The sequence below is a fragment of the Stomoxys calcitrans genome, chromosome 2, assembly GCF_963082655.1.
Source record: "Stomoxys calcitrans chromosome 2, idStoCalc2.1, whole genome shotgun sequence".
Classification (NCBI taxonomy): Eukaryota; Metazoa; Arthropoda; class Insecta; order Diptera; family Muscidae; genus Stomoxys; species Stomoxys calcitrans.
The window spans coordinates 198,770,057-198,794,942 of record NC_081553.1 but is presented as its reverse complement, the minus strand read 5'-3'; the positions used below and the strand labels follow the sequence as shown (position 1 = coordinate 198,794,942).

General features: G+C 40.9%; 1 protein-coding gene across 1 annotated transcript in view; it reads right to left on the bottom strand.

Moving 5' to 3' along the window:
* Positions 1-24,650, bottom strand: part of LOC106090479 (octopamine receptor) — a 41,998-nt gene extending 17,348 nt beyond the window's left edge. The window contains exons 1-2 of the mRNA XM_059363532.1: positions 23,405-24,650; positions 5,318-5,420 (exon numbers count right to left, since the gene is read on the bottom strand). Of these exons, the coding sequence (XP_059219515.1) occupies positions 5,318-5,420; positions 23,405-24,275 (974 nt within the window). The 5' untranslated portion in view covers positions 24,276-24,650. The remainder of the gene's footprint in view (positions 1-5,317; positions 5,421-23,404) is intronic.
* Positions 24,651-24,886: the final 236 nt, after the last annotated feature.

The window sequence follows — 24,886 nt, the reverse complement described above, 5'->3', positions numbered from 1 at the left end:
AAAAACGAAAGTTTGAAAAGAATTATTGAAGTAAAAAAGACCAGAGGCAAAAAATGTACATTAGTCTAAATTAATTATTTATTATAATTTTAAATGGCAAAAAAAAATCTAATACTGCCGCAGCAAAATCGAGACGACCGGCTATATTGACAGAATTTAACAGGTATGATAAACTCTGAAGATAGATCATAGCCGAAATAATGATACTCTACACTATGGGGAAAATAACTTTGTGTCGATTGAACTAAAACTTGCACAGGCAAAAAAGAACAGAAGACTGTCATAGCCTTCAAAAATAATGGGATTTTCAACAAGAGGTGCTGTTTTGAAACATCTGGTACTAAAATAGCTTGTCACGTTTTTGTTCTTCGACCTTTGATAAGTAGAAACTACGTTCAGATCAAATCGTTCTAAGAGGATTTAACGCTGTCCGTATGTCTGGGCGTTCGTCTGCTGTAATCACTCTACAGCCTTCAAAAATTGAGATATTGAGCTACTCCCCTCTCGATGACGACTCTGGTTTTGGCTTCAGCTGTATTGGTCCCGCCGATGTCCTTGAGTGTGTCGTGACTGTAAAGTCTAACGATGTCCGATCTGATGGCATTGATCCTAGATTTGTAAGACTCTGGCTCCCCCTTATTATTCCTCATGTAGCCTTTGTTTTTAATAGGATTTTGACCACGAGTTATTTCCTATTAGCGTGGAAGCATGCCAAGGTCATCCCATTGTCTAAGAATTCCAAGGAATATGGACCAATTGCGATTCTTTGTTACTTGTCAAAGGTCTTTGAGAAATTGCTGTATTTGCAAATGTCGTCTTTTGTCAACGACATTTGTCATATGTGAGACAGTCCGGGTTTCGTCCTAACCACAGCTGCATAATTGCCTTGGCAGAGGTCACTGAGAGGATTAGGATCAATTTGGAGAATGACAAGATACGTGTCCTTGTTCTTCTTGACCATTCTAAGGCATTTGACAATGTGGATCATTCCTTGTTATGTGATAAGATGAGACATCTTTACAATTTTTCTTCTACGTCCGTTTGTCGTATTTTGTCGTACCTGTCGCACCGCACTCAGTACATCAGTTATAAGTCTTCTGTATCGTCGCCTCTGCTTGTTTTAAAAGGTGTTCCTCAGGGATCAATTCCAGGTTCTCGTCTCTTTTCATTGTACAGTAACGACTTGGCGAGTCAATTGTCCTATTGTGAGGTACATATGTACGCTGACGATGTAGAGATATATTGGGTTGCCCAAAAAGTAATTGCGGATTTTTCATATAGTCGGCGTTGACAAATTTTTTCACAGCTTGTGACTCTGTTATGTTAGTTAGTTATCAGCTGTTACTTTTAGCTTGCTTTAGAAAAAAAGTGAAAAAAAGTATATTTGATTAAAGTTCATTCTAAGTTTTATTAAAAATGCATTTACTTTCTTTTAAAAAATCCGCAATTACTTTTTGGGCAACCCGATATATCGGCAGTCCGAGGGATGAGATTGCTGAAAACATATGTCTGCTTAATCATGATCTGCCAAGAGTCAGCACGTGGGCGAAAGTCAATGGCCTGTGTCCCTGTAAAGTCCAAGTGTGTTGTTATCAGAAACAGGCTGTCTCGTTTTTCATGTGATGTCGGCATATTCATTAACGACGCTAGATTGGAAATTGTTCCCCAAGCAAAGAACATGGGCGTGGTTATTAATAGCACTCTGACTTGGAGTAATCATATCGACTCTGTCGTTGGTCAGGGATATTCAAAATTGCGTGCTCTCTGGGCCACTCAGTCGATTACTCCGCTGCGGGTTGGGTCTCTCTTGGCAAAGACTTCCTGGCATTCTCTACGGCTGTAAGTAGACGTAAGCTGAACACCTTTTTTTAAAGTGTTACTCGTTATGTATTTGGCTTGAGATGGCGCGTCTCAATCTCTGAATACTCTTTATCCTTGTATGGCGTCTCCTTACAGCACTTGATGTACCTGAGGTCGCTTAATTTCCTTCATAAACTGATCTACACGCAGTCACCACAATATGTGAATGGATTCATTGATTTCGCCAGATCTGTTAAAGGTAAAAAATCATTCCCAGAATTCATAGGAGGTTTGTTTCTGAATGGCATATGTTCATACTCGCTGTACGTCTCTGGAACTCACTTCCTAACGATCTGCAATTACTCAGTAACTTGGCAACATTTAAAACCAGACTTTGGTTTTTTTTTTGCTGCACGCAGGTTAAGTTCTCGAATAGGCCAAATCGGGCCATATTTTGATATATCTGCTATATAGACCGATCTGCCGATAATTGGTCTGAAGACCATAAAAGCTTTATTTTTTATCCGATTCCGCTTAAATATGAAATAGTGACCAATGTTTGACCTTCCGACATCTGATCCAAAATTTGGTTCAGATCGGACTATGTTTAGATATAGCTGCCATATAGACCGATCTGCCGGTTAAGGGTCTAAGGCCCATAAAAGCTACATTTATTACCCGGATTTGCTGAAATTTAAAAATTCAGATCGGACTATATTTAGATATAGCTGCCATATAGACCGAGCGCCTCTCTCTCTCTCTCTCTCTCTCTCGAGCGCCTGAAGCCCCTAAGAGCTTTATTTATTACCCGATTTCACTGAGATTTGAAACAGAGAGTTGATTTAAGCCTCGCGACTTCCGACTTAAATATTTTTCAGATTGGACCATATTTAGATATAGCTGCCATATAGAGCGATCTTCCTATGAAGGATCTGAAACCCATAAAAGCTGAATTTATTTCCCGATTTCGCTAGATTTTGAAACAGTGAGTTGACTTAAGCCTCGCGACTCAAATCGGACTGTATTTATAGCTGACATGTAGACTGATATTACGATTTAAAGTCTTGGCCCCATAAAAGGCTCATTTATAATCCGATTTCACTGAAATTTGACACAGTGACTTATGTAAGGCTTTTCGACATCCGTGTCGTATATGGCCTCTAGAGGGCGCCATTGTCATCCGATTTGGCAGAAATTTTGTACAACGGCTTCTCTCATGACCTTCAATATACGTGTCTAATATGGTCTGAATCGATCAATAGCTTGATACAGCTCCCATATAAACCAATCTCCCGATTTTGCTTCTTAAGTCCCTACAAGGCGCAAGTCTTATACGAATGAACTGAAATATTACAGAAGGACTTCTACAATGTTCAGCATTCATTTATGGTCCGAATCGGACTATAACTTGAAAAAGCCTCAATAGCACAGTTCTTATTCAATATTCTCTTTTTTTTTACATAACCAACACGCAGGGAATGTTCCCTATATATGCAGTGCATTGCGTTGGCAATTTGGAAAGTTAAAGGTTGGAGGGGGTAAAGAGGGAGTAGTGTTTGTTGATATTAGTCGTAAATTTCTGAACGTCAATGTCGGTGGGAAAGACATTAGCTGGAAGTCGATTCCACATACGAATAGTTCGGGCGAAAAATAAATTTTCTCAATAATACATGGTCCGGTCGACTGGCCAATCGATTGCAAACCGGGTGTGATTTCCTGGCAAGTCTTGTATTCCTGGTGAACATCCTAAAGTCAGGGATAAGAAGACGAGGGATATTTGGAACACACGCCGTGAAAATAACGATAGAGCAATACAAAGCTACCCACATTCCGACGATGTTCCAGGGAAGCAATAGAGTTGGATACCCTACTGTCCCCAATCAACACCATCGCTCTCCGTTGAACCTGGTCAAGAAGCTCCAAGGATGATTTTGGAGCTCCTGCCCATATATGAGAGTTATATTCCATCCTCGGCCTGATGTAGGTTGTATAGATATTGAGAAGATCAGAAAAGGTGAAATATTTCCTACACCTCTTAAGAAAGCCCAAACACTTGAATGCTTCTTTCGACACTTCGAATACGTGTTTTGACCAACGGACATTACATTGTATCTTCATGGCCAGAACATCAAGAGCATCTGACAGCTCAATATCTATACCGTCGATAGATATCGACGATTGTAGTGGGTCAGTGAATTGCTTGTGAGACAAGAAACAGTACTGCGTCCTCTGTGCGTTAAAGTCTACTCTGTTCATTCTACCCCACTCGGAAATGGCCAACAAATCCTGGGAGAGCGTCTCATCCATAATGCGCCTCCTGTCCACAATTTCTTGAGGACTGGGCCTATGGTCGAATGAATATGAATGACACAAACTACTGTCATTGGCAAATGAGTAGACTGGATTCGAAGGGAAAGGACAGAGCCTTCTACAGCCCATCTACAACAACTCGTATAGCGCGATCTCTGAGAAAGTTTGATATAAATCGAACGAAGATTTTACCATCAAAAGCGACAAGCTTTGATAAAAGTGCACCGTGCCAGACCCTACCAAATGCCTTGGAGATATCCTGAGCCACGGCCTTACTCTCACCAAACTGGGGGATAGAGCGACTCCATCGTTCCGACAAAAATGCCATTAGGTCTCCCGTAGAGCGATTTCTGCGGAACCCATACTGTCTGTCGCTAAGAAGGCCATTGGACTCTTAGTATCTCACAAGATGATGGTTAAACATACTCTCCATAACCTTGGAGAGCGCGGGGCATATCGCAATTGGCCGGTAATTCGCAGGGTTGTTCGCCCCACCTTTCTTGAGGGCTGATGGGCTGAACGTTCGCAACCTTCCAACGCGCTGGGAAATTACCCGCACGGTAAGCAAGGTTGAAAATGTTGCGTAGTGGATGAGCAAGCATCGAAGAACACTTACAAAGGACAAGTGTTGATATACCGTTCGGGTCCGGAGATTTATTAACGTCGAGATTTGTTTGCCTAAAAGGAAATACCGCGCGTAGAACTCGTCAAATGCGATCCATGGTAGAGGGTATATAAGTTTAGGCCCGGCCGAACTTTGCACGCTCTTGTTTTTCTCAAATACCTTAAATTTCAGTCCCATATTGTACCGATTGGCTTACATTTATTATTGGGGGGTATTTTAAAAAAGCGGCCAGGGTGAAGCGGCCCCTGGAACTTGACTCCAAATATTGATAGGAGTTTCGCATTCTACCCAATAAAATATATTTGAGATTTGATACTTTCTACATTTTACTTGCCATTGATTGATGGACAGACAAATGTTGGCAAATAGGCAATGCAAATGGATATATCCTTGAAAAAAACTTTTCTTCCTACCACCGTCACAAACTAGTCGTGAAGCAATATTGTTCCTCTGCCTTTACTTATTCTAGGATTTTTCTTCATCCCTACCTTAAACAGGCTTAAGTAAATAAAACTTAAGCTAAGGTCTTGTCTAACTTTAAAAGTCCTCTGTCAATATTTTATTCGTTCTTTTTTTACTTACCGATCCACACTGATGGCACATAAACTTAGTATAGAGGCTGTACACAAAAGAACATCCAATGATATCCAAATATCGCATAAAATCCATCCCAGTTTCCAAGAACCTAAAACAGAAAACAAACAGGAAACAGAATAAAGAAAAACGATTAAAATTATATTCATCTTCTTATGCTTGAGTGGCTGCTACACAGCCAAAGGACATACTAAATACTCAAATATAAAGTTATGACACGCCTCACTGAATGAATGACTAACTCAGTGCGTTTGTCCTTGGCAAATTACAAAACCTCTATAGCTTCCAAATGTGACTTTTCCCTCATTTATTTGTATAATGAGATTTCTTTTGTAAACAAAAGAAATCAGCTGGCCCATAAAGTGTTTGTTTTTATGTATGGTTAAGTCCTTTGATGTAGTTATGAGTAGTTGGTAATCTGGAAGCCATATTATTGTGGTAGTTGAGGCAATTGCGTTGCTGTTTTCTTTTTTTTTTTTGCCAAAAACAAGAAATTTCCATTTCATCCCATATCCAAGGCAATGGAAAACAATTCAAATGCTTATGAAAACAAAAACTTCAAAGGACAAAGCCATAAAGCACTTTGACCCCAAAAAGGAAATGTTTATGAGGGAAGTCAAATAAAATCCAATTGGTATTGGATAATTAAGGTAAACTAAATATAACGCAAAACGAAGTTTTTACATCGCCTACCTTGGGATGAGTATATAATGAACTCATCATTATGTTTTGAAAAACCTAAAGTTTTTAATCTAACCGAATTTAAGCTCTTATACGGAGTAGCGATTAGTGTAATGTCTATCATTACAAGCTGACTTTAATGTTATTTTACCTCAGTGATGGGCACACTAAGGAGCATTTAATCCTGACCAATCAACCAAGTGCAAAATAACTACAAAATTGCAAATTTTCTCCATGAACATTCCTCTGAGGAACAGATGCCAACTTCTCACATATCAATGATTGCAATGAGATTCAAGTTTAAGCTCAATGATGCGGGAGCTTAACAAACGACGTGCTGCAGTGAGATACCTCTTTGGAGAGAAGTTTTTGCATGTTTTTACCTTACAAATGTTGCCAGCATTAGAAGGGGAAAACCACAGCTGAACATTTTTTTGATGGTCTTGCCAGAATTTGAACCCTAGCGTTCAGCATCATAGAAGGACATGCTAACCTCTGAGCTAAGGTGGCCTCCTCCTCCTGGTGGCCTATCTGCAAATGCAAATTTTGCCATGAACATTCCACTAAGAAAAAGGGGCAAACTTCTTACACACCAATGAGTGTAGTCCAACTCAAGATTAAGCTCAATGCTAAGGGGCCTCCTTTTTATAGCCGAGTTCGAACGGCGTGCCGCTGTGCGACACCTCTTTGTAGAGAAGTTTTTGCATGGCATAGTACCTCACAAATGTTGCCAGCATTAGAAGGGGAAAACCACAGTTGAAAAATTTTTTGATGGTCTCGCCAGAATTTGATGGCTAGCGTTCAGCATCATAGGCGAAAATGCAAACCTCTGCGCTACGGTGGCCTCCTACAATGATATCTGCAAATGCAAATTTTGCCATGAACATTTCACTAAGGAACAGGGGCAAACTTCTTACACACCAGTGAGTTCAGTCCTATTCAAGTTTAAGCTCAATGCTAAGGGGCCTCCTTTTTATAGCCGAGTTCGAACGGCGTACCGCTGTGTGACACCTCTTTGGAGAGAAGTTTTACATGGCATAGTACCTCACAAATGTTGCCAGCATTAGGAGAAGAAAACCACAGCTGAAAATTTTTTCTGGCAAAATGTCCAACGTCACAAAATGGGTATGACTACGAATCTGATTCACACATTTGGGACAGAGTCTGGGACCGGTCCATCCACCTAATGCGCTTCAATCAGACGTGTAGTTGGATCGGGATAATATGGAAATTAAACGAAAAGTCTATGACAGTAGACTTCGAATCTAATGATGATATGAGGATTCAAATATCCGGTTCACGTCCAGCAGTCCATCGTCGACATTAAAGGACTCAAATAAATTGTATTTTGAGTCTTGGCGTCGGAGGAACCGACAAAATGCAAATGCAAATTTTTTCCATGAACATCCCACTAAGGAACAGGGGCATAATTCTCACCTATCCATGAGTGCAGTCCGATTCAAGTTTAAGCTCAATGATAAGGGGCCTCCTTTATATAGACGGGTCCGAACGGCGTGCCGCAGTGCGATACCTCTTTGGAGAGAAGTTTTACATGGCGTAGTTCCTCACAAATGTTGCCAGCATTTGGAGGGAAAAACCACCGCTGAAAATTTTTTCTGATGGTCTCGCCAGGATTCGAACCCAGGTGTTCAGCCGTCATAGGTGGACATGCTAACCTCTGCGCTACGGTGGTGCGGGGGAATCGACACTCTCAGTAAAACCAACACCAAACCAACTCGTTCGTCCTACATGACAATGTAGGACGAACGAGAATATATTGTATTCAAATAAAAGGATGTGTCGGAGGGCAATCGCCTACCCAAAACAAAAAATTAAAAATGAGTAAAAAGGCGTTAAGTTCGGCCGGGCCGAACTTTGGATACCCACCACCGGGTATATATGTAAACCAGCTTTCATCAAAATTCGGTTAAAATTTCATACCTTATGTCCCATAGCAGTTATATCAAAATATGTTCCGATTTGGACCAAATACTAATAATTACAGTAGCTAAATCTAAAAATAAACCGATTTGAACCATATACGACACGGATGTCGAAAAGCCTTACATAAGTCACTGTGTCAAATTTCAGTGAAATCGGATTGTAAATGAGCCTTTTATGGGGTCAAGACTTTAAATCGAGATATCGGTCTGCATGGCAGCTATATTCAAATCTAAACCGATTTGGGTCAAGACTTTAAATCGAGATATCGGTCTACATGGCAGCTATATCCAAATCCGAACCTATTTGGACCAATTTGCAGAAAAATCGGACAGTAAATGCGCCTTTTATGGGTCCAAAACTTTAAATCGAGAGATCGGTCTATATGGCAGCTGTATTCAAATCTGGACCGATCTGCGCCAAATTGAAGGACTACGTCGAAGAACCTAACTAAAGTCACTGTCTCAAATTTCAGCGACATTGGACAATAAATGCGCCTTTTATGGCCCCAAAACTTAAAACCGAGATATCGGTCTATGTGGCAGCTATATCCAAATCTGGACCGATCTGTGCAGCTTAACACAACTCACTGTCCCAAATTTCGGCGACATCGGACAATGAATGCGCCTTTTATGGGCCCAAAGCCTTAAATCGAGAAATCGGTCTATATGGCAGCTATATCCAAATCTGAACCGATCAGCGCCAAATTGAAGAAAGATATCGAAGTGCCTCAGACAACTCAATGTCCCAAATTTCAGCAAAATCGGATAATAAATGTGGCTATGGGCCTAAGACCCTAAATCGGAGGATCGGTCTATATGGCAGCTATAAACAAATCTGAACCGATCTGGGCCAAATTAAAACAGGAAGCCGAAGGCCCTAACACAACTCATTGTACGAAATTTCAGCAAAATCAGATAATAAATGTGGGTTTTATGGGCCTAAGACCCTAAATCGGCGGATCGGTCTATATGGAAGCTATATCCAAATCTGGACCGATATGAGCCAAATTAAAGAAGGATGTCGAGTGGCCCCACACTACTTACTATCCCAAATTTCAGCGAAACCAGATTATATATGTGGCTTTTATGGGCTTAAGACCCTAAATCGGAGGATCGGTCTATATGGGGGCTATATACAGATATAGGCCGATATAGCATATCTTCGAACTTAACCTGCTTATGGACAAAAAAAGAATCTGTGCAAAGTTTCAGCTCAATAGCTGTATTTTTAAAGACTATAGCGTGATTTCAACAGACAGGTGGACAGACGGACGGACAGATGGTCTTAGATTTTTACCCTGATCAAGAATATATGTACTTTATAGGGTCGGAAATGAATATTTCGATGTGTTGCAAACGGAATGACAAAATGAAAAACCCCCATCCTTCGGTGATGGGTATAAAAACAATGGGCCTGCCGAACAAGTACTTGTGGTTACTATGGCGTATACGTTGCGTGATTCGCTAATGTTTATCATACGCTCCATGTAACAACAATATTCAAGGTGTACGATTTCAAGGAGTTATTTTCATAAAATTGATCGCTTCACTTGTTTTTATGCTCACAGATTCCCTAGCATGGTGTAAAGAGCCAATTTTGAATAGGTACATAATACTTTTGTTCGTTTACTGTGCTTTGATAGTCATCCACGAATATTTTGCATTTTAGTACGACGGAATTAATTTCTTTTCTAATATAGTTCAATTTAAATGACAGTTTAAGACAACTCACACCACTGTGCTACCCTTATGTCACTATCCACTGTACAGTTGTAGTTGTGCGTCAATCCAAATATATGCCCGCATGGGCCACACAACCATTCATACATATATTTTTTCAAGCAGACATACGATAGTCGCAACCAACCAGCATGCCATACACGTTTATTTACATAAGCACTCATGGGTCAGCCTTACAAACATCCCATACAAAGATACGTTGACACTGGTAATGAGCGCAGGTGATGAATCACACCATACAAACCATTACAAAGGGTCTAGGCACTTAAGTGAGAATGGGCATTTAGTTCACTGACACAAGTGCTTGAATTGGATGTTGTTACTCAACGTAAATTTCATAGAGTCACGTTGAATAGAATTCTCACATGGTTTATTTACCAATTGCTATTTAATATCACATCTTTCACATCAGGTAAGTAATTGATTATACAGCATAGTAAGGCGTGTGGCATGGTCCGCAGGCACAAAACCTCGAAGCGCTAAGGATTTAATCACCGATTAACAGGATCCGTTCGCATACTAACTAACAGATCCGTTGGTAGCACAAATAACGCAGATTTGTTCGCATCTTGACGCGACTCGTTCGCACCCTAGCGCTGATTCGTTCGCATCCTAATGCGATTTGTATGAATCTTGACGGGACTTGTTCGCATCCTAACGATGATTCGTTCGAATCTTAACACGGTCCGTTCGCATCCATACTACATTACACAATTATGTCACTTAACTCTGCTCTTATGTTTCTGGACTCCATCCAAAGCAGCGGTGAGATATCGCATAAACTAAATCTAAGCTCGCTGAATAAGCCCAATGCTGGAAAGACTGTCGAATACCAAATAACCGAATATTTGCAAAATCCTTAACCGTGAGAATGGGCATTTAGTTCACTGACACACAAGCTTGAACTGGATTTGTTATTAAACGGTCCGTTCGCATCCACACTACAATACACATCCATCTCACCTTACTCTGCTCTTATCTTTCTAGACTTCATCCAAAGCAGCGGTGAGATCTCACATAATCCAAATCTTAGCTCGCCGAATAAGCCGTTTGCCAGAAGACAGCCGAATGCCAAACAAACTGAATACTAGCCAAAAGCTTTACCGCCATCCCAATTCGACTTGTCCATATCCTAACGCTGGCTTGCTCGCATCCTAACAAGACTCGTTTGAACTCCAACGTGACTCGTCCGAATCCTAAAGCGGACTTTTTCGCAACCTAATGCGACTCGTCCACATTTAACGCTAACTTGTTCGCTTCCTAACGCGACTAGTTCGCATCTTAACGCTGATTCGTTAGCACCCGAACGCTTGTCAGAATCCTAACGCTGACTTGTTTGTTTTGTATTAACCAGACTCGTTCGCATCCCAACGATGATTCGTTCAAATCCTAATGCGCCATCCTAACTCGTCTTGTCCACATCCTAACGCGGGCTTGCTTGCATCCTTGCGCTACTCGTATGCATCCCAACGAAACTCGTCCGCATCCGCAACTGTGATTTGTTCGAATCCAAACGCTATTCGCTGATGCGTTCAAATCCTTATGTGACTCGTCTGCAACCGTACGCCGACTTGTTCGCATCGTAAAGCGACTCGTTCTCATCCTAAAGCTGATTCGTTTGCACCCAATGATTCTCGTCCGAATCCTAACCCTAACTTGTTGGCATACTATTGCAACTCATTCGCATCCAAACTCTGATTCGTTTGCATCCTAACGCGATCCATTCGCATCCACACTATATAATATACCCCTCGCCCTTAACTCTGCTCATATTTTTCCGGCCAAAGCAGCGGTAAGCTCCCCGAATAAGCCCATTGCCAAAGATCAACCGAATCCCAAACCATCCGAATACTAACCGAATCCTTAACGTTTAAATAGCTTAACAATTCCGACCCGTCCGAATACTGATGAAATCTACCCGACCGAGTGGCTCAATTTCCCTAGTGGGTCCTTAAAGCTAAATTCTGGACGACTACTGGTCTATCTCAGCAAACGCCAAAAACAAAAAAATTAATTTGTCATTGATTTCAAGCTAACTCGTTAGTGGTCTCATTTCCCACACTGATGGCTCGAGCTGCAGCGAAGCCTATTAGTATTTAGTTTTTAACCAACGTTAAAAACTAATAGGCTTCAGGAAACGCAGTACAGTTTTTAGGTTAGGTTAGGTAAGACGCTACAATGGCCAAACAAGTTAGCGGAAATGCAACGCAGCCTTATAGTTTTCCCCGTTTTCCGAAGAAACCAGTGTATCTCCCGGGAAGTCTTGACTTCATATATGCCAAGTCGATTAGGTCAATTTACTTAGACCAATTAAACCCTAATCAATCGGTTATCGAAATTGAAATCTGAAACGAATTCTGAGAAATTTTCTAAGAAACCATGGGACTTAAATCAAAATAGAACTTCGAAATATTTGAAGGATTCTTAAAGGATTCTTCGTCGTAAAATACGATTTTGATAACTGCTTTGTCGTTTAAAAAATTTTCCCACTCTAACGCCAAGTTCAGTATTTTGAGCAACGCCTGACTGAAATGAGGGCTGAAAATGGGGCTGACAATTGACATATTTTGTAGAAATTAATTTCCTACTACATGTTAATTAAATTTGTAGTGATTTGCTATCATAGAATTCCATTTCTCTTTTGCTTTCTTTTCTTGTTTTTCGTTTACTTAAATCTATTGCCATAATTACTCACTGTATTTCATCTTATTTTAATAAGTTCCTAAAACTTTGAAATACAAATGACTTTCGAAACAATTCTGCTTGAGTTAATCACTTTAAATTGAGATTTCTTAATTCACCAAGAGCAATTATTTTAGTGTCATCGTGTGCAGCTGTGGAACGACTCTCAGAATTAATGAAGAAAGAGAAGGATGTCCAGAAAAAGAAAATTAAAGGGCATTTTTTGAAAGGAGTGAAATATGTTAAAATTTTAAGCACAAAAGATTTAACGAGCAAAAAAAAAGATAATTTTGACTGGGTCGAATCTTATATACCCTCCACCTTGGGTCGAAATCGTCAAATTCTTTGCCCGGTAGCACTTTATAGGCAAACAAAGGATAACGGATAATAATTGCGATGCTATTGAGGCTATATCAAGTTATAGACAGATTCGGGCTATAATTTGTTTGGATATTGGAGGTCAAACAACAAGTCATTGTGCAAAATTTCAGCCAAATCAGATAACAATTGCATGCTATTGGGCCTCAAGAAGAGAAATAGGAAGGTCGGTTTTTATGGGAGCTATATCACAGCAGACGTCATGGGAGTGACAGCAGAGACAAAGGAGGCAAGTTGAGGCTGTAGATGAAAATCCATTTGCCACAGGATGCGACGGGACTCACGAAGGCACCGGAATCTTGAAATAATGATGTTGATCGAAGGTTTATAATTACGGAATTTATGGTGAAATACTTCTTTGAGGATGCTGACTGAGGAGGGGTTTGAACCCGTATGCTACGCAGACGATGTTATAATACTTCTTGGAAATAAAGATCCGAACCAGCTTTGCAGAAGGGCCGAAAAGGTCTTGCATATAGCATATGACTGGGCTAGACCCAGAGGTCTCAATATTAACCCAGTGAAGACTGAAATCTGCCTGTTGACGAGGAAGACCAAGGTGGGCCAATTTAACGCACCACGTTTCCTCAATAAGACGATTTCGATATCTGACAAGGTCAAGGTCTGATCATGGACAGAAAACTGAATTGGAAGTGTCACATTCAGAAGGGTATTAAGAAGGCTCACAGATGTTGGCACTATGTAGACGGGCCGTAGGCTCTAAATGGGGCCCGAATCCTAGGATAGTCCACTGGCTCTACAGGCGCGTGGTTAGACCAATATTTACTTATGCTTCAGTAGTTTGGTGGACCGCTAGGGAGAAAAAGTGCAACATAAGGACCATACAACAGACTCAGGGAACATGTTCTCCAGTGCCCTAGTGGGCTTTCTTCTAGACATCCGTCTCAATGACATACATATGAAGTGTGAGAATGGATTGAGGATGGGAGCAGCTCATACCATTGCGGTATAATCAAGGCGACCATAGGAAACCTGGAAGGAAGGGAAGAGGTTTCCGATCGGGAACCTGAGATGAAACTTGAAGTTGAGTGCGAGGCACTGCTGCCCGCGGCACAGTCTTAGATTGATGGAACCCTAGCATTGCCATCTGGAAGATCATGTTACATGGATGGATCAAAGCTAGAGGACAGAGTGGGCCTGGGGGTTTACATTGAGAACCCAGGAACTGAGAACTGTTTTGGACTGCCTGACCATAATGCTGTCGTGGAGGCGGTGATCCGGGCGATCAAGGAATGCTTAAGGTGGTGTAGTGTTCACGCGAGGACGCCGAGTGTGAATACATTTACCGACAGTAAAATTGCCATATGGACAATAACAGCGTAAGAAGGAAATTAACGCCTTCTCGGAAGATGGCATGATCTGCATCGCTTGGGTGCCGGGCTATAACGGAGTAAGGGGGAGTAAAAGGGCAGATGATTTGGCAGTGAAGTCCAGAGGACTGCCGTCAATAAACTTGGTTAACTCAAAGCCTTTCGGGTCGACGCAGACCGAAATAAGGGCGTGGGCGACGAATGCGCATGCAATCCAGTGGAACAACGAAACGGTGGGTTGGACGGCTTTTGCGTGCCGGGCCATAACGGAGTAATGCGGAGTAAAGGGGCAGACGATTTGGCGGTGAAGGCCAGAAGACTGCCGTCAATAAACTTGCTTAACCTGAAGCTGACGAATGCGCTTTAAACCCAGTGGAACAGCGAAACGATCGGTAGGACGTCGAAAATCCTATGGGGGCTGCAGATCGTGAGAAGACCCAGTTATTACTGAAAAGAAGTAAGAAGGAGGTCGGTGTATCTTTCGGTGTCATAACAGGACACATAGGACGACGAGCTCACTTATGCAAAATTGGTGCGACAAGTGATAGCATGTGTAAGGCATGTGGGGAAGATGATGAGAGGTTGGAGCATTTCCTTTGTCATTGTCCGGCTTTCGCATCTAATAGATACTGGCACTTAAGTGGGGAGACTATACCAGACATGAACCAACTTAGGGGAGTGGCATGAGAAACAATTAAAGCTTTTGTAAGTAGCACGGAATTCCTAACCCAGATTTTCTTTTTTCGGGGTTATATTTTTGTATACAGACCGCACAACAAGCCGATTACTGGCTTAGGTGTATATCCATAGTGGCATGGGGCGGATAATTGTCTGCACCCTCTTTTCAATCTAACCTAACCTATATCAGGTTATCAACCGATTTAGACCATACTTGGCATATTGGTTGAAAGTCAAAACAAAGCAAAGTTTTAGCGAAATCGGATAAAAATTGAGCACTCTAGAGGCTGAAGAAGTCAAGATCCGAGATCGATTTACATGGCAGCAACATCAGTTTATTAACCGATTCTGAGCATACTTGCTACAGTTGTTGGAAGTCAAAACAAAGCACTTCGTTCAAAATTGCAGCCAAGTCGGATACTATTTGTGTACTCTAGAGGCTTTATATGAAAGTTATATCAAAACAAGGTCCGATATGGCCCATTTACAATCCCAACCGATCTACACTAATAAGTAGAATTTATGCAAAGCTTCAAGAGCCTAGCTTTACTTCTTCGTAAGATAGCATGCTTTGGACAGACGGACGGACGGGCGGAAATGGCAAAATCGACTAAGAATGCCAATACATCAAGAAGATATATACTTTGTTGGGTCTCAGATCAATTTTTCGATCGGTTACAAACGGAATGACGCTATTATTATACCCCAACCTATGAAAAGAAAAGAAGCATTAAGTTAGTCCAGCCCGAACTTTGGATACCCACCACCGTGTATAAGGTTATTATCCTATTTTATTGGTTAGTATGTTCGCCTTTGACGCTAAACGCATAGGTCCAAGCGAGAAAAAAAAATTTTTTTCAATAGTGGTTTTCCCCTCCTAATGCTGGCGACATTTGTGAGGTACTATAGCATTTAAAATGGTATGGCAGCCATGCGGCACGCCGTTCGGACTTGGCTATAAAAGGGAGTCCCTTATCTTTGACATTAAAATGTTAATCTGTTTGAGGATTGCCTATATTTCTTAATGGAATGTTTATGGGAAAATTTACATTGTGTACATCATACGAGCATTTGGTTTAGATGCCGAGAAGCCTTTTCCCGGTCACAATTTAAATTTTTGGAGAAATCATTCGTGGTGATTGCAGAATTCGCCCAACCTTAAAAGAAACTTGCACACGGAAGGACTCACCGGTTTCAAAGTACGATATACCCTAATCAGCGATCCTTTCTTGGCGAGCCATTGGGCTTTTTTCTACGCCATCCCATGATGGTCCGGGATACGGCACAGGCTATGAACACTTTGCAAGTGTTCTTTGATGACTGCTCGTTTAAACTAGCTTACCGTGCTAGAGTCAGCCCCATCCTCAAAAAAGGTGATGCTAACAACCTTGCAAATTACCGGCCAATTGCGATATGCTCCGCGCTCCCCAAGGTTATGGAGGGTATGGTAAACCACCATCTTATGAGATACTTAGAGTCCAATGGCATTCTAAGCGATAGACAGTTTGGGTTCCGCAGAAATCGATCCAGGGGAGAACTAATGGCATTTCTGTCGGAACGCTTGATTTGCTCTATCCACCAGTTTGGTAAGAGTAAGATCGCAGCTTTAGATATCTCCAAGGCATTTGTTAGGGTCTGGCACGCTGCACTTTTGATTTATATAGAGCTTTCTCAGAGATCACAATGTACGTGTTGTTGTAGTCGGGTTCTCATCGGAATAATATACTTTGACCGCAGGTATGCCACAAGGCTATGTCCTTTCCCCTTACCTTCTTCTTATTTGCATCGACTGTCTATTGGGTCAGACTTCGAATCCAGACTACTAATTTGCCGTAGACAGTAGTCTATGTCATTCATATTCATTCGACCATTGACCCAGTCCTCAAGAAATTGTGGACAGGAGGCGCCAAAGGATGAGACGCTCCTCCACGATTTGTTGGCCATTTCCGAGTGGGGTAGAATGAACAGAGTATACCTTAACGCATATATAAGGAAAATCCCCTGGGTGTTGCTTACATGAAAAAAAAAAAACAAGTAAAAAGGCGTTAAGTTCGGCCGGGCCGAACTTTGGATACCCACCGCCTCGGGTATATATATAAACCATCTATCATCATAATTCGGTGAAAATTTCATACCTTATGTCCCATATCAGTTATATCAAAATATGTTCCGATTTGGACCAAATACTAATAAGTACAGAAGCTATAACTAAAAAGAAAGCGATCTGAACCATATACGACACGGATGTCGAAAAGCCTAACATAAGTCACTGTATCAAATTTCAGTGAAATCGGATTATAAATGCGCCTTTTTAATCGAGATATCGGTCTACATGGCATGTCGAAGAGCCTAACACAAAGCACTGTCCCAAATTTCAGCGAAATCGGACAAAAATGGGCTCTTTTATGGGCCCAAAACTTTAAATCGAGATATCGGTCTATATGGCAGCTATTTTCAAATCTGGACCGATCTGGGCAAAATTGAAGAAGGACGTCGAAGAGCCTAACTAAACTCACTGTCTCAAATTTCAGCGACATCGGACAATAAATGCATTTTTTATGGCCCCAAAACCTAAAACCTAGATATCGGTCTATATGGCAGCTATATCCAAATCTGAACCGATCTGTGCGATATTGCAGAAGTATGTCAAAGGGGCTTAACTAAACTCACTGTCCCAAATTTCGGCGACATCGGACAATAAATGAGCATTTTATGGACCAAAAACCTTAAATCAGGAAATCGGTCAATATGGCAGCTATATCCAAATCTGAACCGATCTGAGCCAAATTGATGAAGGATATTGGAGGGCCTAACACAACTCACTGTCCCAAATTTAAGCAAAATCGGATACTAAATGTGGCTTTTATGGCCCTAAGACCCTAAATCTGCTGATCGGTCTATATGGCAGCTATATCCAAATCTGGACCGATCTAGGCCAAATTGACGAAGGATGTCGAAGGGCCTAACACAACTCACTGTCCCAAATTTCAGCGAAATCGGATAATAAATGTGGCTTTTATGGGCCTTAGACCCTAAATCGAAGGATCGGTCTATATGACAGCTATATCCAAATCTGAACCGATCTGAGCCAAATTGACGGAGGATGTCGAAGGGCGTAACACAACTCACTGTCCCAAATTTCAGCAAATTCGGATAATAAATCTGGCTTTTAAAATCCTAAGACCCTAAATCGGCGGATCGGTCTATATGGGGGCTATATCAAGATATAGTCCGATATAGCCCATCTGTGAACTTAACCTGCTTATGGACAAAAAAAGAATCTGTGCAAAGTTTCAGCTCGATATCTCTATTTTTAAAGACTGTAGCGTGATTTCAACAGACAGACGGACGGACATGTCTAGATCGTCTTAGATTTTTACGCTGATCAAGAATATATATACTTTATAGGGTCGGAAATGGATATTTCGATGTGTTGCAAACGGAATGACAAAATGAATATACCCCCATCCTTCGGTGGTGGGTATAAAAACAGAAGCCCTTTATTCTGAGGGCTGTCTTTGTTGCGACACATCCAACATATAGATATAAAGGCCTAAGATTGTGAAGAGCATTCTGCCCCTCTCTAGGGGAACCTTTACTTAGCCCAGAGACTAGCACCGTTGCGGTATCCTGTGCCTTCTCGATCTCACTGCGAATTGCGTATAATATAGGATAGGATAGACTTATGTAGGTGAAACCCCCCAGAACTATATCTGAAATCAAGTGAACCGTACCCAGCTAAAGCCCACAACTCTTAATAATCGAGTTGTAACAGGAGCAGAGCGCATTCAATCAACATTTCCTTCTTTACTCGACGATTCTTCTCCAGTTTAGTTTCTAGTCAAGAATTATGTCCAAGTACTAGGCCTCAGTAGAGAATGGCAGCTGTGCCCCATCCAGAGCAGCTCCTCCAGTAAAAGCGAAACTTCCCCCTTGTGTTGAATAATGTCAGCTTGGTTGCGCTGTAGTATATGCCAAGTCAATGGCCTATCGTCCGTCCAGACAGCTCATCAACGTCCAACGTTATCTTTCAAAGAAGTAAAGCTTAGCGCATGATACTTTTCACAAATACTTTCTATTAGTGAAGATCGGCTGGGGTTGTAAATGATTAGTTTTGTTTGTCACTCTATACTAGGGTGAGCCAATTTGTATGGGCCAAACAAAATCCACAAAATCGAAATCTGCCACGAATTTTAAGACAATTTGCCCAAAAAAAACCATAGGTCCAAAATCAAGCTTACGGAATTTAACTACTAAGTCCGTTCATAACTTATTTATCTGCAACGCCCTCACGAAATGCTTGAAGGAAGGATCCTTGGCTATGTTCGCCTGTCGGTGTTTTCTTTCCGCATCGTTTGTCAGCCGGTTCGTTGTTTTGTAGTCTAGTTTCGCACAACTTCAATGCTTAAAGTTCATGGTGGCGTATGATAGACACAGGCCACCAGCATCACGTATACGACGCAATGGCCACATCTAAAGTAATATAAACTTCAATTATGGGAATTTCATTTGAAAAAGAACCCTTATTCATAACTTGTTGCTATGTCTAAGAAGGAAGAACTGGTGCGAATTGTGACCTTAGAATCTCATTTAACGAACCTTCTGCCTTTGAAAACAAAAACATATTTCCCATTGACATTCAAATTGCTTTCCTAGTGATGAGTTCAGTTGCCTGCCTCTTATGTTATTGCCATGCAAATCTCTATGGTTTATTGTCGTACATTTCATACAACAGTTTCTTAAGAAACCAAGTAAATTTGCTGCGTTTGCTTGGCAAATCAAAGTTCAGCCAAGCACTCAAATTCTTTTGAAAATATTTTTGTAATCTTTATAGCAAATTGCCTCAATTTTCCATAAATTGATGTAAGACCATATTTTCTATGTCCCATGAGGGTACAGACATGTGCCGTGAAAAACAAATATTTGGTGGGCGTTTATTTGTGTTTTTACCATTTTGTTCACATTCTGCTCCACCTTTGAAAACGCAAAAAACCTTACATTTTCTAGGCCCTTAAAAAGCAGTTAGCCCCCACACTTATTAAATATGATCATAAAAATAAAATCTATGGGGAAATGGCTCGAAAGTAACATCGTTTTTCTTGCTTTCTTTTGGTTTCTTTTTTTTGGGGGGTGGGTGCTTTAACAGTCTTGTTTATTCACGAGAATTGTTTTCATTTTCAAACAGCAAGTTATTTTAACGTCTTGTTTACGTAGAGAATGAGGAAACAAAAAAAGATCTGAAAGTTTTGCTTTAAGAATTTTTCACTTGGTATTTCGTCAAAGCAGAAGTGTTATTCGGTAATGCAATGCCAAGTGTGTGCACTTTTTATTGTTTTGGGCAAATATTCAAACGCCCCCTGCATAACAAACTACAAGACAGCTCGCGGGAAGTTACTTTTCAATTTGTCTATTGTTACATCTGTCTGAGGGACTTTTTAACTCTTTTTTGTTTCTCTTTGAAGCCAAGTCGCGAGCAACTCAGCTGGCAATGCAAACTCTAAATTGGATTGTTAAACTTTTGGCAATGCTATTTCTTGTTTTACTCTTAGGGAATTCCTATGATTCAAGTGTAGGATTGTTATAAAGGAAAAAGTTTACATTTAAACAAGTAAATAAAAGCTTAAGAAGTGCATAACTGGCATCTTGCTAACCTACACCGCTTTGATAAAGGTTGCTCAAATTTTGGAGTAGATCGGTTGTTAAATGCGCTTGCAAAGGTGCTAGAAGTGAAGAAGTGTTTGTGTGAGCTTCATATAAATCTATTGGGTTGCCCAAAAAGTAATTGCGGATTTTTCATATAGTCGGCGTTGACAAATTTTTTCACAGCTTGTGACTCTGTAATTGCATTCTTTCTTCTGTCAGTTATCAGCTGTTACTTTTAGCTTGCTTTAGAAAAAAAGTGTAAAAAAAGTATATTTGATTAAAGTTCATTCTAAGTTTTATTAAAAATGCATTTACTTTCTTTTAAAAAATCCGCAATTAATTTTTGGGCAACCCAATACTATGGTCTTCAACATTCAATTTACTTATGTTCCGAATCGGACTACAACTTGATATATCTCCAATAGCATTTTTATACCCTTCACCATAAGATGGGGGTATACTAATTTCGTCATTCTGTTTGTAACTACTCGAAATATTCGTCTGAGACCCCATAAAGTATATATATTCTTGATCGTCGTGACATTTTATGTCGATGTAGCCATGTCCGTCCGTCTGTCCGTCTGTCTGTCGAAAGCACGCTAACTTCCGAAGGAGTAAAGCTAGCCGCTTGAAATTTTGCACAAATACTTCTTATTAGTGTAGGTCGGTTGGTATTGTAAATGGGCCATATCGGTCTATGTTTTGATATAGCTGCCATATAAACCGATCTTGGGTCTTGATTTCTTGAGCCACTAGCGTGCGCAATTCTTATCCGATCAGAATGAAATTTTGCACAACGTGTTTTGTTATTATATCCAACAACTGTGCTAAGTATGGTTCAAATCGGTTCATAACCTGATATAGCTGCCATATAAACCGATCTTGGGTCTTGACTTCTTGAGCCTCTAGAGGGCGCAATTCTTATCCGAATGGAATGGAATTTCGCACGACGTGTTTCGTTATGATATCCAACATCTGTGCCAAGTATGGTTGAAATCGGTCCATAACCTGATATAGCTGTCATATAAACAGATCTGGGGATTTGACTTCTTGAGCTTTTAGAGGGCGCAATTCCTATCCGATTTGGCTGAAATTTTGCATGACGTATTTTATTTTTACTTTCAACAACTGTGTCAAATAAGGTTCAAATCGGTTTATAACCTGATATAGCTGCCATATAAACCGATCTGGGATCTTGACTTCTTGACCCCTAGAGGTCGCAATTATTATCCGATATGCCTGAAATTTTGTACGACGGATCCTCTCATGACCATCAACAAACGTGTTTATTATGGTCTGAATCGGTCTATAGCCCGATACAGATCCCATATAAATCGTTCTCTCTATTTTACTTCGTGAGCCCCAATGGGCGCAATTCTTATACGAATTGGCTGAAATTTTACACAGGTCTCCAACATATAATTTAATTGTGGTCCGAACCGGACCATATCTTGATATCGTTTTAATAGCAGAGCAACTCTTTTCTTATATCCTTTTTTGCCTAATAAGAGATGCCGGGAAAAGAACTCGACAAATGCGATCCATGGTGGAGGGTATATAAGATTCGGCCCGGCCGAACTTAGCACGCTTTTACTTGTTTTCATTATTCTTTTTTTGCCAAAAAAAGAGATACCGCGCAAAGAACCTGACAAATGCGATCCATGGCGGAGAGTATATAAGATGCGGCCCAGCCGATCTTAGCACGCTCTTACTTGTTTTTTTTTTAATTCGTCACTTTTCCGCATGATCCTTTATTGTTCTTCGTCCGTTTGTATTTCCGTCCGCATTCAGTCCATTCTGCTATCGGTTCTTCCATCCGTATTTAGTCTGTTCTCCACACTTTCGTCTGTCCTTCCTTCAGTCCATTCTTCCGCCCTTCTTTCAGTCCATTGTTCCATTTGTCCCTTCATCCGTCCTTCTGCCGTCCTTCGATCTATTCGTCTGTCAATCTGTCGTCCGTTTTTTATACCGTCCGTCGTTCCAATAGTCCGTATATACTTTGGTGTGTCCTTCTTTAAGCCCGACCTTCCTATCGTCAGTTCATTCGTCATTCCGTTTGTCCTTCCGTAAGTCGGTCTTTTCGTATGTTCGTCCTTTCGTTAGTTCGTAAGTTCCTGATTTCGTAAGTCCGTCTCTTTGAATGTCTGTCCGTCAGTTCCTCTGTCTGCCCATTAACTCTCCTTTCATACGTCGCGTAACTAAAGATATCGCTGTGGTTTTAAATTTGGCCAATTTACTATGCCTGACCTTTTTATCTCGGCTGAATGGGAATGAAATTCTTTCTTTTGAGATATTTCATAACGTACGCCTTTTGTCCGTTTTTTCATCCGTTTTTTCTTCCATCCCTCCTTCTTTTAGTTCTTGCGTCTTTTCTTTACTCCGTCATTTCATCCATCACTCAGTTTGTCTTTCCGTATGTCGGTACTTTCGTAAGTTCGTCCTTTCGAAAGTCCGTCTTTTTGAAAACATGTCCTTCAGTCCTTCGTTCTGCCCATTGGGTCTGCCTTTCATCAGCTCACTATTTTCTCGCGCAACCAAAGACATCGCCTTAGCTTTAAATTTGGCCAATTCATTATGCCCGACCTTCTTATCTCCGCCAAATGGGAATGAAATTCTGACCTTACAGATATTCCATAACGTACGCCTATTGCCCGTCTGTATATCTTTTCATATGTTTTCCGTTCCATCCGTCCTTTAGTTAGTCCTTGTTTTTTTTTTTTTTTTTTGCTTAACTGGTCTGTCCTTCCTTTAGTCCGTCCTTCCATTGGTCCATCCTTTCTTTTGTCCGTGGGACCCTTTAGTCCCATTGATCGCACTAATTTTAAAATTTGCTTATATTCTGTCCGTCCTTCTTATCTCCGCTGAATGGGAAAATTTAAGTTTTTCTGAGATTGCAAAAAATTATTTGAAAAAGGCGCATAAGATTTCTCCTATTAGTCTTTTTTTCTAATTTTCTGGTAAGTCTGAATATGTTGTTGAAAAAAAAAATGTTAACTTACCTATCAAATGGACAGCCACTGCTGGTGGCATCACAAATATGCCCACCAGAAAATCCGCCACGGCCAGACTCATGACAAAACAATTGGTTACCGTTTTAAGGCGCCGCGTCGTTATAACGGCCATTATGACCAACGTATTGCCAATGATGGTGATCACAATTAAGACACAGAAAACGGCAATCAGGCAGACACCTTGCCACGACAAAATGAGATCATTGAAGTGGGACCAATCATCGGATCCCGCAGTCGATGTGAAATTAACGCCCTCAATTATCGATGTGGGTGATGGAGAAGCAGACGAGGAGGTGAATAATGCAGATGAGCCATTAACCCAAGAGTCATTTAGCAAAGTATACGATGTGGCTGCCGAAGATAAGGAACCCATATATGATGAACCAAATATCAGGGTGTTATTAATGATGCTCTCATCCAATGTTTGGGTTGCAATTGAATTTTCGTACACAAACTTAAGTCGCTCTTGGGCCAACATCGATGACATGCCGGACAAGTTGTCCGTGGCTGATGGAAATGTGGGCGATGAGACTGTGGAAGAAGCAGAGGTGGTGGTTGTAGTTGTGGCAGCTGCCACAGCAACACTGGTGGCAACAGTGGCCGCTGCTGTTATGGCACGTATCAACAAATGTGAGTACTTTTGCGAGGCTGTGCGGCTCTTAAAGTTCGTATTATGGCAATTAGTATTGCCAGCGATGATGAGATTGCTATTATGCTTGACCAGCATTCGATGACATGTGGCATGGGCCTCTACGCTTGCTGAACTTTTCCTCGGCTGCTTAACCTCTGGGTAATAAGTTACGACATTATCATCCATAATCTTGTGGGATGCATTTTCATTGAAGATTACATTTTGCATTGCTTTTATTGCTCGATAGCGTCCTTCTTAATTTTGCCTTGATTTTGTTTTGCTTTTATGTTGCTCCGTTTTTCTTTTTTTTTTTTGGCTTCAGTTGATTTTCTTATTATGGGAGAAGAAGTATCGGCAACGGCAACAGCTGCGGCTGAAGATAGTTAATCCTTATTCTTTTTCTCCTTGACTTTTTATGGCACTCTTCTCCTCCTGCGATATTTATATGTGCACTTTCCACTATCGTTGACTTTCATTGGCCTTGTTTAATACGCTTATAATGTTGAACAGTTTATGGAGTTTATTGGTTTTTTTTTATGCCAGCTTGGCTCTTGGCAAGCCTTTGAGTCTTACACCATATGCGGCAGAGGAAGTTTGAAAGTATGTTGGCCTGGAAAACAAAAAAAAAAAAAGTTTAAAGAGATGATAAAGTTATTAAAATGAATGAAGAAGGCTTGTTACCACACCTTGCATGCCAAATGATTCACACGCATACGCGCTTACACACACATTAAACCGTTCTCCCACAACCATACACCCAATTCAGAAGGATAATAAAGAAAGTGCGTTTAATTTTTAATCGCTTGATTAAAACGGAAGTCACGTAAGAGTTAAGCCCT